The 20,654-nt window shown below is 40.0% G+C and overlaps 1 protein-coding gene across 2 annotated transcripts in view; it reads left to right on the top strand.

Annotated features, from left to right (window-relative positions):
- The window catches only part of BRINP3 (BMP/retinoic acid inducible neural specific 3), a 250,327-nt gene that overhangs the window by 192,299 nt on the left and 37,374 nt on the right, over positions 1-20,654 (top strand). For both annotated transcript variants that reach the window (XM_075003055.1, XM_075003056.1), the window contains one exon: positions 12,241-12,463. In XM_075003055.1, coding sequence (XP_074859156.1) covers positions 12,241-12,463 — 223 coding nt within the window. The remainder of the gene's footprint in view (positions 1-12,240; positions 12,464-20,654) is intronic.

Raw genomic sequence — 20,654 nt, forward strand, 5'->3', positions numbered from 1 at the left:
AAACACTTTTTAGAGTAATTACTGGGTGTCAGATGCTTGCTGGTGGATGACTCTAGTGAAGTGACAGCAAGGCTGAATTAGGCCCGTAATGTTTATCTGTTACCACTCTTGATATCCTAGAAAAATCCAGTACAAATTTGTTTGTCTTTTACTAAAAGACTGTCTTCACCCCAATAAGCCACTGATATTTGCTATTTCTTTGTATGTGGTTATCTCTGAGAATACTCTCAGGAAAAATGGTGACCATGGGATTTTATTTTAATGCCTCAATAACTCAAAATCAAATTAGCACAGTTTATATTTTAATTTTTCCTGTAGTGCCAACACTGCAGTTGACCTGTGATGCAGCTCTTTCTCCCTTATCACCACTGGTAATGAGATACCCTGATGTCCAAATTATGCCCTCAATAGTTCATATGTAGCCTCATTTCTTTGTAATGTGAAGCATTCATGATTAATATATTTCCAGATAACTTTTAGTTAAAAACTACTTGTTGAAAATCTCTAATCTGGCACTCTTGTCCAGCAACATCTGTAGTCTGGCATGATTTTAGTTAGTCAGATATCCAATTATCGGGCGTTTGGCCAAGATTCCTGCTGTCCCACAAAGTTTGTTTACAGACACCAGTCCTGACTCAGGATTCTGAGCTGTTATTTAGCACTAATTTACTCCTAAATGTCTGCCAAGAGACCAGTCAGAAGTGGAAGTCTTGGTAATGTTGCAAGACAATATTGACCTTCTGTGGTTTGGCAAATTCTCTTATTTGGCACTGGTCTGGTCCCAAGTGTACCAGACTAGAGGGGTTTGACCTGTGTTTTAAAATTACCTTTATATTTTCCTTATTTCCTGTGCTTCTCTAGTAGTGAGAGAGAGAATTTAGGATGGTATCAGAAGTAAGTTTTAAGCAACGCCATTGTAAAACATGTCCTCATTTGCACTTATCTCATGAATTAAAAGGTAACAAGGTTGTAGAAGCATTACTGACAATGTAATTTAGGGACAGTGGAGTTGCATTGGTGTCACTATGAATATATTTTGATGGGCAGAATTTTTCTACTGTGCTGATGCAAAGAAAGGTATGCAGCTTGGCTTTGAAATCACACATTGAGTTTCCCGCTCTGATAGTCAGAGCAAAATATAGCCCCTTATGTAATATGAGACAATGCTACTTGGAAATAGTAAGACAATGCATTTGGAATCTCACAACCCTTTTGCAAAGAAAAACTTTTTTTCCCTCTCAAACAGAAGTGCTTTTGTTCAGCAGCTTGGTGATCTATTACTAGTATTCAATTACTATGTCTTAACTGGGATGGAAGATGCTGCATAAACTTACTAAATCAAACATAACATTAAAAATGGAAAGTGAAGGACACCTTTAATCTGTGAACAAGACAGCTATAACCTTGTACTATTTGCATCATTCACTCAGAACCCATTGCCTCCCTTTTGATCAAAACAAACCAATTGCTAAATTGGGATTGGAATCCAGTTGCTATGCCAGGAAAGTTTTATTCTAAAGCTTAATTGAAAGACTCCTTGTGAAGAGTCTGAACTGAATCATTGACCACTGAAGTTCCTTTTTAAAGAATGTAAATAAAGACATTAATCAGTGTGGTTCAATCCATTTGCCCCAGAGCTTTATAACAGTTTTTTTTTTTTAAGATGAAACTTAGAGCTTCAGGCTCCAGGGGAAGGGGAGGGAGGAGAGACACTTCAAGCACCCTGTGTTTTTAATGTAATTATTGTTTATTCTTTTGCAAGGGTGTTAATTTGCCTCCCAGTAATTAACTTCCCCATGTGGTTGTCAGGCAATTTAATCAAAAGTAAGAACAGATAGACCCAGATGCCACTGCTTCTGTGACCAATATTATCCCCTCACCTTGTAGAGGTGTCAGTGTTTTAATAAAGTGAACAGGTGCAATGTGCAGAATTTCTTCAGAGAGCTAATTTCCAAATTGTTAATCTCATATTCCAAAAGTGAAGGGACAGCCAATCAGATGCCAGCAATATAATTGCCTCATTTTCAAACCTAAAAGCATTATGTGCCTCCTGCTAGTTTAGCACCTGGCAAATCTACTTAAAAGTTATGCAAGATGTTGTTTGCTCAGCTAATGCTTAAAGTAGGATGACATTGTAATGAAGGTGAAGAAGAAGGTTTCATCCAGTATGACTCTACATTTGTCCTGTACATGTGGACATATATAGCATCTTTGAAAGCTGGTAACAAATCTCACTCTTGGGATGATTCTAATCCATTAGGGCAGCCTCAAACTCAGTTTTACACAAGATGATGTACTGGCTTCTCTTACCACTTCATGGAGTTTGTCTCCTGTGATTAGTCATTTCTTAATCTTTTGCAGTGCATAAGACTCATTTTTTATTGCCTTGGTATTCTCTCCTTCCTTTTCATGAACTATTGTTCTGGAACAACTTTTCCATTTGTTTACTTTGTTTAATTTAGGCCCAAATCCTAAAACAAAGACTGGAGGAGTCAGCCAACATGATGCTCACTGTAGTATTTGGGGCCTTAGATCTGAATTGTTTTTTGAGGCATCAGCTTATGTCTCTATTTTAAGCAGTGTATTAGCCTGCAGTTTTGGTGAAATTATATTTTGATGACTGTGGCTACGTCTACACATGCACGCTACATCGAAATAGCTTATTTCGATGTAGCGACATCGAAATAAGCTATTTTGATGAATAACGTCTACACGTCCTCTAGGGCTGGCAACGTCCATGTTCAACTTCGACGCTGGGCAGCACCACATTGAAATAGGCACTGCAAGGGAACGTCTACACGCCAAAGTAGTACACATTGAAATAAGGGTGCCAGGAACAGCTGCAGACAGGGTCACAGGGCGGACTCAACAGCAAGCCGCTCCCTTAAAGGGCCCCTCCCAGACACAGTTGCACTAAACAACACAAGATCCACAGAGCCGACAACTGGTTGCAGACCCTGTGCATGCAGCATGGATCCCCAGCTGCAGCAGCAGCAGCCAGAAGCCCTAGGCTAAGGGCTGCTGCACACGGTGACCATAGAGCCCCGCAGGGGCTGGAGAGAGAGCGTCTCTCAACCCCTCAGATGATGGCCGCCATGGCGGACCCCACTATTTCGATGTTGCGGGACGCGGATCGTCTACATGTGCCCTACTTCGACGTTCAACTTCGAAGTAGGGCGCTATTCCCATCCCCTTATGGGGTTAACGACTTCGACGTCTCGCCGCCTAACGTTGATTTCAACTTCAAAATACCACCCAACACGTGTAGCCGTGACGGGTGCTATTTCGAAGTTGGCGCCGCTACTTCGAAGTAGCGTACACGTGTAGACGCGGCCTGTAAGAGGTGAGAAAAAAAATCAGAATTTCCATCCCTCAGTGGATTCTGATATTTTCACATTTTCATTCCAAATTGAGACAAAAAAGTGAAGACAGATAGTCACTGAAGAAGAGTTCTACAAAAAATCTGTTTGAGAAGTGTTGAAATATTTCATTTTTGTTATTACCCGTCCAAATCAAACACACAATTTCAGCAAAATATTTAGTTTTGGTTTATTGAACTAAGTCAAGGCACACTGCTCTGAGTGAGTTCTTTAAACAACATCTTAAGATGTTCAGTGTCTTTCAGTATCTCATGGAAGTTTTAGTTCTTCTTACACTATTTCCCCATTTTCTCCTATGGCTCAGGCTTCCTGTAAAGATTATATATTCCGTGATGTCTCTGTAACTGTGTGACTCCCATAATCCAGCACATTGCACAGTTATAAAGAAACTATGGTGTATTATGAGAGGTGTGCTCTGGCCAAGATACATAGTTTATCAGAGAAAGTGGGTGTGGCATAGGGAACTGGAACTATAGCTCATAAACAACCGCACAGTTTAAAGAGAGGCTGTTTAATATTGAACTAATGTGAAAAGTTTCAAGTCAGTTCAGCCTCTGATGTGTGGATTCAGTTTGAACAAAACCGAAACAGAAAGGTATTATTTTTAATAAAAAAATGAAACAAAGATCAAATGGAATTTGTCTCTGGGAAACTATTACGTAGAATCTACATTTTTTCTGAGGAATAAAATATTGTTTCAGCGGAAATGCTAAAACAACCGTAACACAACACATGCAAATATTGAGCTAATAGTCTGAAGACCTGAAATGAATCAAGCAATTCCAAATTCTAAAAATCTTTTTTTTAAGGCTGAAATAATTTAGATAACCATTCCCTTTATTTTGACTAGAATCTGTTTGTGCAGATAGCAAGTCCACCACCTTCTGATGGCTGGACTCTTTCAGAGAGTTATGGTCAGGAAGAGAGAGTTTTCCTAACCTCCAATAAGCTGCCAAATGTTTGAGATCATTTTTGAGTTAAACCTTTTGATGTTTGCCTATGACATAACCAGTAATCTCCTTTACTATAGTATTCTATTTAAGAATGCTGGAAGGATTTCATTTAAAGTGGTCCAAAGATGCTATAAGCTTCTTTTTCAGTTGGACTGGGTCTACATTAAGACAAAATTTCAAAATGGCCATGCTACTGGCCAAATTGAAGAATATTAAAGACCTCATTAGCATTTGCACGCTTCCAGCCCCAGCGCTTTGAAAGCACTGCTTTTGAACATGTGCGGCTCGGCGCAGCTACACAGGGGTCCTTTTTGAAGGGACCCCGCACATTTCAAAATCTCCTTATTCCCCAGGACATAAAAACATCTAAGGATAAAGAAAGCAAGCTACCAATTTCCACTTACCAACAGGAAAGGGGATATGAACCAGCCCCTCTCTATTCCTGGGCTAAGCACCAACACCACAGGACTACAGAGTCATTTTTTTAAATATACTTTCATTTCACAAAGAATCATAGAATTGTAGAACCATAGGGCTGAAAGGGACCTCAGGACGTCATCTACTCTAGCCCCCTGCTTCAAGCAGGATCAATCCCCACTAGGTCATCCCAGCCAGGACCTTGTCAAGCCTGGACCTAGAAACCTTGAGGGTTGGAGAATCCACCACCTCTCTAAGCAACGCATTCCAAGGCTTCACCACCATCCTGGTGAAGTAGTTTTTCCTAGTATCTAACCTACACCTCTCCCTCTTCAATTTCAGACCATTACTCCTTGTTCTTCCATCTGACACCATTGAGAACAGTCTCTCTCGGTCCTCTTTAGAGCCCCCTTTCAGGAAGTTGAAGGCTACTATCATATCACCCTTCAGTCTTCTCTTCTGCAAACTAAATAAGCTCAAATCTCTCAGCCTCTCCTCTTGGGTTATTAGTAACAGAGAGGAAGCCATGCTAGTCTATACACCATCAAAACAAAAAGCAGTCAAGTAGCACTTTAAAGACTAGCCAAATAGTTTATTAGGTGAGCTTTCGTGGGACAGACCCACTTCTTCAGACCATAGCCAGCCCAGAACAGACTCAATATTTAAGGCACAAAGAACCAAAAACAGTAAGCAAGGAGGACAAATCAGAAAAAGATAATCAAGGTGAGCAAATGCCTTAAATATTGAGTCTGTTCTGGTCTGGCTATGGTCTGAAGAAGTGGGTCTGTCCCACGAAAGCTCACCTAATAAACTATTTTGCTAGTCTTTAAAGTACTACTTGACTGCTTTTTTTTTCTCTTTGGTTATGTGCTCCAGCCCCCTAATCATTTTTGTTGCGCTCCACTGAACCCTCTCCAATGCATCCACATCCTTTCTGTACTGGGGAGCCCAGAATTGGATGCAATACTCCAGAGGTGGCCTCACCAGTGCCAAGTAAAGGGGAATAATAACTTCTCTATATCTGCCGGAAATGCTTTTCCTAATGCATCCCAATATACCATTAGAACTTCTTAAATACAAGGACACACTGTTGAGTCATATCAAGCCTCTCATCCACTATAATCCATAGATCCTTTTCTGTTGCCCTGCTACTTAGCTAGTCAGTCCCCAGCCTGTAACAGTGCTTGTGATTCTTCCATCCCAAGCGCAGAACTCTGCACTTCTCCTAGTTGAACCTCATCACATTTGTTTTGACCCAATCCTCCAATTTGTCTAGGTCACTCTGGACCCTATCCCTACCTTCCAATATATATACCTGACCCCCTACCTTAGTGTCATCTGCAAATTTGCTGTAGGCGCAATCCATCCCCTCATCCAGACCATTAGTAAAGATGTTGGACAGAAGAACTTATCCCTGGGGCACTACACTTGAAACAAATGCCAACCAGACACTGAGCCATTGACCATTACCCGTTGGGCCCATCCATCAAGCCAGTTTTCTATCCATCTTACTGTATCCAATCCGTACTTCCTTAAGTTTTGGGCAAGAATATTGTGGGGGACTGTATCAAAAGCGTTCCTAAAGTCAAGGTATATCACATCCATTGGCTTCCCCATGTCCACAGAGCCAGTTACCTCATCATAGAATCTAAGCAGATTGGTGAGGCATGACTTGCCCTTGGTGAATCCATGTTGACTGCTCTTGATCACTTTCCTCTCTTCAAGGTGCTCCAAAATGGATTCCTTGAGGATCTCCTCCATGATTTTTCTGGGGACTGAGGTGAGTCAAACTGGTCCATAATTCGCTGGAAGGACGGTTCCCATTAAAGTGGCTTCTTCATTTTTGTTTCCATAAGTGTCAGATGGTGCAAACAAATGTTTTCTAGGAGAAGGAAAAATACTTAAGTAAATCATTATTATCCCAAGTAAAAGGCAACTAAACATCTGAAGAAGAGAAAACTCAAGGTTCATACTTTAGTTCTTCAAGGCTATTCTCCTCTTAGCTTCTCCCTCTTACGAAGTCCCCTCCACTCCATCAATGACATCAGTCTTGAAAACTCAGTTTCTCATCCTCTTTCACAACCACCTCCACATTTTCTTCCACATGGACTCTTACACAGGAACCACCTTTCTGGAATCAATCAATTAATTCACTATCCTCTTCTGTGACTTTTCCCTCATGACCTACTTCAGCTGTGAAATCAGCCACCTCTTTAAGCACTGCTGTTTTCCCAGAATTATGCTGCTGTCTTCAGCTCTCTTCTTTAGGTAGGGCTGGGGGAGGAGCTCCCAGCAGAACCGTTGCCCGGACCAGGTGATGCTCAGGAGGGAGTTTCCCACTGGCTATTTATGTGGGGCAACCGTATCTCCCTGTCTCAAATACAGAACAGGGAGCTAAGGTGGGGAGGGGCAGCTCCTCTTAGCTGCCCTAAGCCCCAGGAAGCTGGTGCTCTCCACTCTCCTTGCCCCCTCAGCCCCAGGAGATTGCTGGCTATGAGTGGTCCCAGTGCAGAGATGCAGGAAAGCAGTGGCTGTGGACACTCCCACCCCCAGCATTCAAGGAACTAAATATGGGATAATTCATCCCTTTTAAACAATAAGTGGGATGCTTTTTTGGCATCCCAAATATGGGATGGTTTGTCACCCTATACTTCTGGCATGAATCCACCTACTCCTGAGCTGCATAAAGTGGACACATCTTACCAAATAACTTGATCCTATGATTTTTTAACATTTATTCTAAGTCCCTTCTTCATTCAAATCCCTCCTTCATGTCCAGCCCATTCCTTTTCTAGTATGGTTACACTACAGTTATCTGTCTACAGAATTCACCATGGGGAGAGTCTTCCCAACAAAACCTCTGTTGACAGATCACACATACACACAAAAGAAAATCGGAAGAGAGATCCACTCTGTCAGTAGAGCAGCCAGACTGCCTGGATGCCCTCTTCACAAAACACCCGGAAGCACAGCAGACAGGGCTGCCCTTTGTTGCGGATGCCCTGTCTTTTGAGAGAGGCCCCCGGGGGCATTTACACGGCTGTTTTGTTGACAGAAATCTGTCAACAGCAGCATTATGTCTCAAAGTTTTGGAGCAGGCAAAAGTGCTGGGTTTTGTCAACACTGTCAACAAAATATTTTGAGTATAGTTACTCCATGTGTTTTGTGGACAAAAATCTCTAGTGTTACAATAACCTTTAGGAAGTGTTCCATGAGGGTGAGACAACAATCAGTTGAAGATGAAGTAGAGAAGCCCAGTCATGAGTGCCAAATCCAAGGTGGATTCTGAGTTCGACAGAAAGAATAGAGAATTGAGTCACCCTGGATAAATATGAGGCCACAGTCAAAGCCATTAGAGCACATGGGCCACAAATCATTTGAATCTTTTACATCTGCCAGGAATCAGTCATCAGAAGTTTTGATATGCTCACATACAGAAATACCCTTCCATGCTGGATGGAAGAGACAACTTTGTAAAAGTGACCTTTCATTGATGCACTGAGCAGAAGACCAAAAGCCTCCTGATCAGATCAGAGTTTTTTTTTTTTCTGGAATCCTATAGTGGTGAAAGATAACATGCAGCAACCTGATTACAGACTGCCTGAGCTGACAAGAACATCTGGAATGTATCTTCTCACTTACCATTAACAAACTGGCAATTAGTATTATGTTGTGCACTTGAGTTCATGCCAAACATGACATGCTCCCAATGTCAGGGAGAAGATAATTGGCTTATGGCTCCTTAAACAGCCATTTGAATCTACAAAATCTTTTGTCGTACTACATAACTGACATATACGCTATCCTTTTAGTATCCAGAGGATATCCGGTATTTGCCATGCAGGAAGATCCCAAATGCTTGGGTATGATGCCCATCTTCACGGGATCTCTGTTCAAAGATGGATGCTGCCATAACCACTACCACATGGAAGGACTGAATTTGGAAGTCCAGTCCCACTTGGATATTCCTGCTGAATTGCCCTGATCTCTGACATAGCTCAAAGTCTGTCTTCACTGAGATCTCAGTGGTTGCTCCAGTTGACCCAGGACAAGATTAAGGACCAACTGAATCTTCCTAACTCATTTTAAATTCAGTGATTGCACTATATTGTATGGTGTCAGAGCAGGACATCCCCCATAGTGAGGTTCACTGCTGAGCTAATCAGCCAGCCAAGAGATAAGACAAAGATGACAGCCGTCCAACCTCAAGAAAATACTCACCAGCAGCCACACAATATGCCACAGAAACACTAACCCAGGGACCTATGCCTGCAACAAACCCCTTTGCCAGCTCTGTCCACATATCTATGTTAAACCATTATTGGACATAACTATGTCAGCCACACCATAAGTGGCTCATACACATGCACAATCACTGATGTGATATATGCTACCATGTGACAGCAATGTCCCTCTGCCATATGCACTGGATTAAATGGACCATCTCTGCACCAAAGGGTAAATTGACATAAATCCAACATCAAGAACTGGAATACACGTAAACCTATAGTTGAACATTCTAACCTCTCTGGACATTCAATGAAGGATTTGAAAGAAGCCATTCTTCTACAACAGGATTTTATCATAAGATTACAGAGGGAAACATCTGACCTGGAATTCATTTGCAAGTTTGACACATTTAACCTCAGGCTTAACAGAGATCTCAATTATCTTCCACATTACAAAGGCAATTTCCTCACCTTTGATATTTGCAGGAACGGCACACATCCTACTTAATTTACTTCTTCCACAGGTCCTACTAATGGCAGGTAACTCCCACCCTTGATCTTTCTCTGCTTCCTTCCTTCCCCTGCTATCTAAACCCATGATTCTTATTATCCACTCCAAACTGAAAATCTGAAGAAGTGGGGCTTATGAACAAAAGCTCATGACCTACTGATTTGTTAGTCTTGAAGGTGGTACAGGACTGCTTGCTTCTAATGTCAAAATGTAGTAAGGACAGATGTTTTTGACAATACTTAAAGATAATACTGTCAATCAACTGAAAACAAAGAAAGTGCATAAGTGCACATTCCAACCTTTGCACACATTTTGTCTGTTTTTATTCAGCACTTTTCTCTACTTATTTAGAGCATTTTCTTAGACACGTGTCAATGTTTTGAGAAGTGACAAAACAGAGCACTGAAATTGTTGTTAAGATGCTTTATCCTTTTATAATTTAACAAAGAAATATAATGGGATGTACGTTTGTCTACAGAGCTGCCTTTACTGTGAATTAAGTTTATCAGCAGCTGCCCTCCAATTTCTTTTTTAATTTAAAGCATGAATCGCTGCCACCTTATTCAACTATCACGTTGCACCTACCCTTTGTGTTGTACATATTCTCGCTCTTGAGCAAATTTCTTCCCTACATCTCCTGCTATTTTCACATTCTCTTTGTAGCCCCCATCAAAGTTGCAGGACCTCCCCTTCAAATTCTTCCTATGACTGGCTAAGATTTCTGGCTACCCTTCCATCCAGGAAGTTGAAGCTGGATGGGAAGTGAAAGGTAGTCTGGAACTGTGGAGCCTATTTCAGGTCCCTTGTCTGCTTATGTCTCTGGATAGAGTTCTTCTGATGAGTGACCGATTCATTCTTTGGATGGTCTTGAGCAGTGGTGGGTGTTTTCCATGGTTCTGTGTTTGGCTGCTTCATACTTTCAACCTCAGTCTATTCCTGTTTTCTCCCCAGTAGTCAGGACTTAGTGGTTCATCCTCCTTAACTGAGGGGATAGTTCTTTAGTTGTGGGAGGATCTATATCCTCCTGTCTCAATACTACAGACCATATGTATACTAATTTAAACACTAATACAGATCAAAGAGGAGGCAGAAGAGAAGAGATACTTTATTCTTTTTTTCTTTCCCTAGATAACACCAAGATAAATCCACACTTAAATAGCAAAGGGCAAGTTAATGACTTGGGGAAATGATGACCTTGTGTATAGTACTAAGTGCTGAAATATCTAAAGTTAACATGTTTGACTTCAATATTGCACTTTGTTTCTGAGTGACATGCTTCCTCCTGTCCCTGTTCAATTTTTTTTATTATATGGCTCTGAACCTGTGGGATATGAGAGTGCCACTCACAGACCCATGTAAGAGGAACAAAGTTCCTCAATTCAGACTCAGTTATGCACTTGGCCAGAGTTATCCACCCCACAATACTTCTGTGTTGTGTTACTGTACTGAATAAAAGGGTGAATACTGCAAGATTTTGTCAAAGAACAGTTTAGAAGAGATAATTTGACATACACTAGGGGACACAGTTCAGCTGCTGTCGAATTTATCAAGAGTAGGACCTTTCATTTGGAATGATATTTCATGGTATTTTCAGCTTTACTAGAAGCAGAATATATGGAATTTACATGACAGTGTCAGATTCTGGTCTATTGCACCAGTAATAACCCCTTGTGCCTGATTCACCTCTCATATTGGCATGGCATAGAGTTTCTTTGCACAGTGGAATTGTGAAACAGTCTGCAAAGGTTCCAGTAAGTCTCCAAACTCAAAATTAGCTAAATCAACTGTGTACTATTTATAGCTAGGAATCGGCATTCAAAATACCAGGGATAAGTAGAAAGATTTTTTTTCAGTGTGATTTAAAATTATTACGTGAACATTCTGCTTAAAAGACTAAGAAATCAAAGGAGCAATGCAGAGGTTTGTTACATTTTCTTCTTCCCCATGAAACAGACATGAAGAGGAAACTCACAAAAGATGATAGCCCTTTACCACTCCAACACATGAACTTAATACTTTTTGTGGGGAGTTATCCCATTCCTTATCAGAGGGCATGGTCTGGAGGATTTTAATGTATCGACTGTCAGGTGTTTTTGTAGCATTAGGAGTGTTTGTACCTTTCACTCTTCAATGTATTTATCATTACAATACTCTTGAGGCATAAGAAAATTCTATTATCCTTTTAGAGAAAGAGAAATGAAGTTGAGACCGCTAAAGAGTCAGGTTTTTAAAAGGATTCTTTCTTAAAAAGGTAGATAAGCATACAGCGGGATTTTTGAAAGTTAATTTTCAAATAGGTATCTATTGGTGTTAATGATCTGGCCCTAAGTAACTTTCCCAAGGTGACACAGAAAGTCTGTGGTAAAACAAGGCTTTGGATTCAAACATTTCTTGTCTAAGGGTAGTGCCTTAATCACTGGCTATCCATCTCCATACCTCATCTCAGTAAAATAGTGTAGTGACATGTTTGTAAAACCAGGTCCTACATTTGAATATACATAGGCCTGATTATTGTTTACACAAAGGCAACTTTGTTACAGAATTGAAGAATACAGCTAATGTGTATTTATTAATTATAATTTAATATTTATGTAATTTTCTATTATTGCATCATTGTCATATAGTCTTCATTGCTAATGCAACTTTTATATTTTAAAATGATGCATTTTGCAGCAAAATGTGACTTAGTTTGTGTCCAAAAATAACCATAGATACGTAATTACAAAACATTGAATCTTGCCATTTTTCAGATGAATTCAAGTTCTTTATGAAAAGGCTGCCCATGAACTATTTCCTCAACACATCTACCATTATGCATTTGTGGACAATGGATTCTAATTTTCAGCGTCGCTATGAGCAACTGGAAAGCAACATGAAACAACTTTTCCTTAAGGCACAGAAAATTGTGTACAAGCTCTTTAGCCTCAGTAAGAGGTGCCATAAACAGCCACTCATCAGCTTGCCAAGGCAGAGGTAAGAAATGCTGTGAAAACTTGACATACTCAGGACACTGTTTTGAGAATGAAGCCTGCTTAAGAGTACAGGTATGCAAATGTGTACAGTGTGTGGCTTTTAAGACATAATAGCAAGGCAATGCTTTTGAGTCATCAAGTCATTAATATTGTACTGTTCAGACCTTCCCAAATATAATGCCACAATAAGAAAAGTAAAACACAGACTACAGGGGAGTATTCCCATGTACTTTTGGAATCCACAACTCAGTGTAACATGTGACCTGTGCACACATCACCACTGAGGTAAAATCTGTCCCTCATTTAAGCTGGAACTATTTTAATAAGATCCCTAGAGCTGGAGCTCTCCTTTCCATTTCAAGATGTGGCACACTGAAATGAATGATGGGGAAGAGTGGGAGACAAGCGTGGAGGTGGGGTTGTGTTTGTCCTTCCTAGCAACACAGAAAGAGAGAATGGTACGTCAGAGGCCAAACTGATGAAATCCATATTTCTAAGATGTAAGTGAGCTATGTATTCTTTGGTTTCCCTCTCATTCACATTATGTTCAGGAGGAACAGCTCTACCAAAATTATTGGAATGACACTGATGTGGGATTAGAGTCAAGGGCTGCATCTCAGTCTGTGAGTAAGAATTGTCTTAAGAGACACAGTGCGTTGGGGTTACCTAGAGACATGGTACCTGCTGCTATACTCAGCAAGCATAATGGCCTTGACCCAATTCCTACAAAAGATCATGGGACCAGATATTGAAACAGACCCCATATTTCTAGGGCTCCTACATTTGATAGAATGGCAAAGGTGTTGCTCCTTTCAGCTCAGCCCAACAGCCATAAGCTATTGAAAATGAAGATGAGGCTATTTCCTTCTGTCTTCAGGGGAACACTATCCAGCCACTCACCTACTGCAGAAGGAGAGACAGGAACATTATATTTTCTTCTTGCTCAGCTTGATGCAGTAGAATCCCAGTTCTTTTTCCCCACTTCTGGCATACTCGTTTAGGACAACTATGTTTTGTGATTTAGTGATCTTGCATTTGTAATATGACATTTTTATTTATCTTGGATTCATCTGTTGTTTAGAAAGGATTGCAGGTAGAATGGTTACGTAATAAATAAACAAATGTGTTGGTTGCTTATGACTTTTATTGTGAACTCTGTACCTGAGACATGGTTCAATCTGAGCCATGCAGGAAACTATCTTTTCCCAGTGACCGAGGGAGATTCCTTAAAAACAAGACTACCATAACTAACAGTAAGAATTTTTGCAAGGTGCTCTGCTTCTATATTAATGCGACAAATGTGCAATAGCACCATTGAATACCTCCCCATATCAGACTATTAGTGGGAATAAGAACAGGAAAAAACAAACAAAAAACAAAAAAAAAAGTCAATTGAGCTAACTTTCTCATGTCTTTATATTCTGAGGGAGAATATTTTTAAATTGATTAAAAAGAGAGTATGTTTAACAGTAATTTCCTACTGGCACAAAACCAAATGAACCAAGTTTCCCTGTTGTAAGAAAAGAACATAACTGTGTTTGTAATGTACCAGTAACAAGACTCTGCTTCCCAGGTGTAGCTCATCAGTGATAACTTGGAATTCTATCTTTTCCTGATTCAGATGACCATTTTCCCTGGGTTTTCCAAAGGATTGTATCTTCTGGCTTGCTTCCCCACCTCACCACCACCACCACCCACACACACTCATTCTACTCTTTATCCTGCAGCTAGTGCCTCAGGAAGTCAATGGAAGGACTTTCACTGACTGCTACAATTATTTGATCAGGTCCTTCTTGCAAGTCTTATGCAGGAACAACCTATAATTGAGTCAAAGCCATCCCAGCCATATATCAGTTCATGGAAGACTTCCCAGGCTCTGCACTTTGGTGGGATGGTGCAGGGCCTAAAGCAGCTTGAGGGATTTGCCTGTGGTGGTGGGAGCTGTGGGAAGCTGAGCAATCCAGATGCCTGCCAGATACCTCCCAGCTGGGTGGCTGTGTTTCATTGCTGTGGTTGGAAGTGGAGTGCCCTATCCCATTCCCATTGTGCAAGCTGGGATTGTGGAGTACAGTGAGCTGAAGGCCAGTCATTCCACTTCTGGCTGCCATGGTGAGTGCAAGGGTGGCATGACTCCTCCTAGTAGTCCCAAGCCTCCCTGTAAAATTGCCCTGGAAACCTCAAATGGGGGAGAGAGTAGGAGGAAGAGGTGCAGAGGGAATATGAGGGGAAAGAGCAGGGGCAGAGCTTGGGGGAACTAAATAAGACACAAGAAGTGATTCTTCCATGCTGTTGATTAGAGGTGCTTGTGAGATCTCAACCAGAGTCCTGTGTCCAGTTCAGGGTATCACAGATCAGGAAAATGTGGACAAAGCTGTAAAGCTCTGGAGAAGAGTAACAAAAATCACTAAAGGTCATTAAACATGACCTTTAAGGGAAGATTAAAATATAGGTTTGTTTAGTTTGGAAAAGAGAAGAGTGAGAGGGGACATAACTTTCAAGTACAGAAATGGTTTTTGCAAGAAGGAGGAAGAAACATTGTTGTTCTTTACCTTTGATGATAGGACAAGAAGCAATGGGATTCAATTGCAGCACAGGAGGATTAGGTTAGACATTAGGAAAAAAAAGTCTAATTGTCGAAGAGATTAACAATTAGAATAAATTGCCTAGGGAGGTTATGGAATCTCAATCACTGGACATTTTTATGAGCAGGTTAGACAAATGCCAATCAGGGATGTTCTAGATAATGCTTAGACTTTCCATGAGTGCAGGTGACCGCACTTGATAACCCCTTGAGGTCTCCTCCAGTCCTGCGATTCTGTGATACAACAGTAGAAGGTTTCACCCCCCTACTAATGAACAGCGGCAGACTGAAAATGAGCAGACTGTAACATTATAACAATATAGATTAAAGATTAGACTTTGTTTTCTCATGTAGAAAGCCAGGAGGAATATCCTAAATATTTAGAAAGAGCTCATTAATTATACTACCAAAGTGCAGGAATTGCAAAATGCAATCATGTGAGAAATCTTTGTGTCAGTGTTAGAAAAGATAGCTATAAATATTTATTATAAAACTTCCTTGTGAAAAAAAACAAAGCACAAGTTTCTTTCCTTGGCCTACATCTTGTTTCCTAACATGGAGTACACATTTTGCTAAGTTTCAAAACTATGCCTCATTTGGGAACAAAGAAAAAGAAAAAAGAAAGTTAATTGAAATTGATTCCCCACCCCTGGCCCTGGATTGTAGCAAAGAATCAAGCAATTTAAAGTAATTCCTTTTATAGTCTTCAAACCCAAATAGCTTTATATATTTTCCTCAACATTCTTAACAGAAATTAATTGACTCCTGAGCGGCAGAAGCTATCTTCTCACAATTTAGAAACTATAAGCAGCGTAACATAGAAAGAATACATTATAATGAGAAAAAAGTAACAATCCTCATACTTCTGTATACTGTCACAACTGATTCAGCATAAACCGAAGGACAATATCCCATTTTCACTCTCTTCTCAGTGTAAATTCTTTTCTAATTTTGGATTTTTTTTCTAGATTTTAAGGTAAATTTAAGTTAAAAAGGGTATTATTTCAATGTCCGATTTAATGATGCAGTTATTAGAATTGCATTAAGATGTACTATGCAAGTCAATAGTAAGCTTTTTATACAATGTTTAGATGTCATTTATTCTTACCTTTTAAAATCCTCTAAGTCAGTAAAGAAGCATTTGCTTCATTAGTGAAGTTCATTTTCTAGGCTAATTTCAGCAACAGAAAGACTTTTGGGAATAAATATGCGAAATCAAACAGTAACATAAGAGTTGCCGGACTAGATCAGAGCTCATGTACTTCTGGTCCATTATCCTGTAGCCATTGGTGACAAGTTGCAAATGTTTCAGAGAAAGAGGGTGATCATCCCTCCTGTGTTTGGATCCAAAAATGTTTCCCTACTTATTTTTAAAAAGGGACGAATTGTCTCATGTATGGGCACTCTCCCATTGACCTTTTCAGCTGCTGCAGGTGCAGCTGCTGGCTGGAGTCACTTATCCAATCCTCAGGGAAGCAGGGGGAGTGTGGGCAGCTGCTGTGTACCTGATACTTCCCCGGGGGTCTGGGGGAGTGCTAGGGACTGACACTTCCCCAGGACTCTGGGGGAGGGCCAGGGGCTGCTGCTTCCCAAGCTCTGGGGACTGTGGCTTCCCTGGGGTTCCCCAGGAGGGCTAACAGCTGCCGGCTCCTTCCCAGCTCCCTGGGGCTTAGTGGAGCTGGGAGGAGCTGCCCATCTGCCACATATCTCCTGGTCCCGTATTTGGGACAGAGAGATATGGTTGCCCTACCGAGGATGGTGTAAGAATCACGCAGTAGAGAGGTGTGGGATAATGTACTTCCCTATCCCTGTTGCTGCAAGATGAAGTGTCAGAAAAAAGTTTGTTTTCTGCATAGCAGTTGTGTCAACTCTTGGTAAATCATTTCAGGAAAATAAACAAGTTAACTAGTAATATAGAAATAGAAAAGTTGAGGTAAACAAAAGGTAGAAGTGTGTAAACTAGGACCTGCCTTCCTTGCACACCAAGAACTTCATTTCAGTAAGATATTTTGGTGCTCAAGTGTGATTGGCTAGAGTCCAATATGTTTAACACACCCATGAGAAATGCTTTTGTGGAGCTATCATCAGGCAATTGTACTGAAATTAGTTATACGCTGATAAGTAAACAAATTGCCAATGTATTGTGTGTCATTTCTTTCTTTATCATTGCTTTTCTTGGCTACTACTTGTTATATAGTATACATTCTAAGACAGTTTTGTGGAAAGGGTTTATCATAGTGTAGAGTCTTTTTCCTCTCAGACATATCATGAGACTCCTTGACAAAGGGTTTTCCATCTGGTGAGTGATACAGTGACACTTTACATTGAATGTGAAAACAAGTTAGATTTCCTTATGATTTGATAGTTGGAATTTTATAAAAAGTTATCATAACTGTAGAAGTAACAGGCATGAGCTTTTATAATATAGATATTATCCAAATCATTCGCAGCATGTTAAGAAAAAGTTACAATATGAAAGAATATTTCATAATTTTCTGTGAAATGTCACAGAATGAGACACCCTCTGCAAGGGCTTTGGGGTCTGCTGTTTCAAATGGGTCAAGGATGACCACTAAAATGCTTTCACACATTACCAGTTACATTTGCCTTAAGAATCATATGACATCACATACCCATTTCTTGTGTTTTCTTTCATTGACTTGGCACCAGGGCCAGCGTTAGTTTGAATTCCACTAGGTGGCCAGCTCTTGCTACAGTTGATATAACACAAAGATACAGCAATGCTGCAGATGGCAAAATATGTTGTGTATCAAAACACTAGCTGCAGTGGACAGAGAGCTTTCGTAGGAAGATAATCATGTATAAAGAAGGACTGTGAGTTGAGAAAGAGTTTTAAACTGGCCTGTGTATGGAAGCTTGTAAGTCTTATACATATAGGTGCATGGGGTGAGACTGATAGTTACTTGAAATTATTAGGTGTAGCAGCATCTTTCACAGATAAAGTGAAATGTACAGAGGAGCACCAACTGGAGCACAGGTTCTGAACCTTGTTCCACTTTAGGATGCTGGTCCAAATGTTATTGTTCCAGATAATCCATGTGGGCTGTAGCTGAAACTAAAATATTTGACTGATGCAAATTTAACATTGTGGTAATTTGGCCTATTTGGGAAAATGGCCCATGTTTAACAGGGTCAGCTTTGAAATACTTATGACAGGACATTGTAGTTCGCTCCTCACCAAGGTGACTAATCATTTTTTGTCACTGCTCGTCTTTATGGATTATCATAGCACCAACACCTCCTTTTATATTCTAATAGCTGTAGTCTGGGCACCTGCAAATCATAGGAACATGAAACACCAATCTTCTTTCTTGGCATAAATGGGACTTCCAGCGCTGGTATTGGCTGATGAGTTCAGGTACTAAGTCCCTTGACATTAAAGGTCCAAACTTGCTTTGGCTGCTTGGGCAGTGGTTCTGTTAACTTCAATGAGAGAATACAGTGATCCATAACAAAGAGTGTGTTCTGACTATAGGAAGCATTAAAGGAAAAGACTATGTCTTCATTAAAACAAAGATAAGGGACCTGGTACCCAATCCCCGTGTAACATTGAATGTCAAAGTAGCAATCAGCTTGAAAATATCTAGGTAGTAAATACTTCAGCTAACACTTCTATGTCATTTATGATGACTCCAAGGCTATCATGCAATTTGTTTGAGTGGATGCATGAGGTACAGAATATTACATCATGGACGTGAGCTGCAATCACCTAGTTTGTAAGTAATTTAATTTTTTCTAATAAAAAGCCATTATTTTGTGCCAAATCTGAATAGCATAATTTGTCATCTAATAAAAGGATAAAATATGACAAAGGGAAAAATGTAAATATAGCAGTTAAGCAAAAAAAAAAGATTATAATTTTGTCACGTTAGCAAAATGGAAATCTATTGCAAAGATTGCAATGCACAATTAAACAGCTTGAGTAAATATGAATTTCAGTTTTAAAAATATATGTAGAAAATTTGTACAGGGAAGCACACCTTATTGGTAGAACATCAGTATTTGAATTTTTGAAGTCTGTGTTTAATCTTATGTTGTAATTTGTAGCAGAGGCACCTAAAAAACATTGGGCCTGATCCTCACCTACTGCAAATTGAATTGACTCCTCCAAAGTAAGAGAAGCTAGTCCAATGAACACTAGCTTAGGATCTATTCCAGTTGCATGTAATGGGCAAAATTCTATCCCATTATCACAACATTCACTGCAACTTGAAAGCCAGGTGTGAAAAACAAGCAAGCTATTTTGCTATTCTTTCTGAAAGAGTTTAGAAATAAATCACATTGTTGATCTATTGTATAGTCTCAGCCATAAATTTGAAGACCCTGTCCAAAACATGTGCATCCACATGTAGGACTCCTTTAGTGTGGGAAACAGGGTTCACTGTCCACAAGGTGCAGCTTAGTGTTAGGGAGAGTGAACACGTGCCTCAAAGCATGAGTCCCAGGAAGCAAAAGTTCTATTGGCTGCTATGTAAGGAGAAAGAGCCATGCAGCTTTCTTCTCATCATTTCATTCTGTTCCCTTTTGGATATTTGTACCCCAGCAATATAACAGAAGGAGCAGAGTTTGAGTTCCATCATTAAATAACATTGATTATTTCAAAATAACATTTCTAGCATTTACACAATGCAACCATTATTTGAAACAATTTTGAAATAGTGGTTGGCTTATTTTGAAATTGGTAAACCTAATTACGTGGATAATAGTGCCTATTCCAAAATAGCTATTATGTAATAAGTGCTCTTAAGACAGGGAACAGAACCTATTTCACAACCAGCCATAATGCATCTGATGGCTCAGTTTCAAAATAGGGCCTATTGTGTATTGACACTGTATTTCAAAATAGCTGAGCATTATTTCAAAATGCATTTTGTGTGCAACAGAGTTGTTTCAAAGTAATATCTCTTCCAGAATAGCTTATTTCAGAATAATGCTGCTGCGTAGATATACCCTAGTTGTGCTTATCTGCCTCGAAGGTAGTTACAAGTGTAGCATATTCAAAAATGTATATTTTAGTCTGTCCCTAAATGCTAAGGAGCACGTCTGGTCCTGCTTGCAGGCTAGAGAGCTCTGTACAAAAACATGCAACCTGAGCCTAGAAGTAGCCATCCTTAAGTAAGGTGAGGTAAGATGTGCTTCTTGCCATTACAAAGCAGATTCTCCGCCCCCCGCCTCTGGTTTTGGGTTCTTCCACGTCATTGTTCGGAATTTTTCTGACATAAAATAGTGTTGCACTGAAATCTTAATAGGTTATTTTATATTTTCATCTAACATCTCTTTAGGTTGATGGTAGAAGCAAAATAGAGTGAAGGGGCTCCTTTCTTCTTCCGCTCCTCATTACACACTTGCAAAACAGACATGGGAAATCTGAGCAATGGACTTTATCATAGATCATCAGCAGATTGGCAAAGAATGTTTTGTACTCTGCTTTTCTTAATGCACAGACCCTGGATACTTCAAAGTTGGGCTGAGACCCTACAACTGGGACATATTGCAATACTACATAACTTGCTGATACACACAAGTTTGAGATTTAATTACTCTTACCTTAGAAAACATCACTAAAAATATTGTTGATTAGTGCACTGGT

The sequence above is a fragment of the Carettochelys insculpta genome, chromosome 9 (genome assembly GCF_033958435.1).
Source record: "Carettochelys insculpta isolate YL-2023 chromosome 9, ASM3395843v1, whole genome shotgun sequence".
In the NCBI taxonomy this organism is placed as follows: domain Eukaryota; kingdom Metazoa; phylum Chordata; order Testudines; family Carettochelyidae; genus Carettochelys; species Carettochelys insculpta.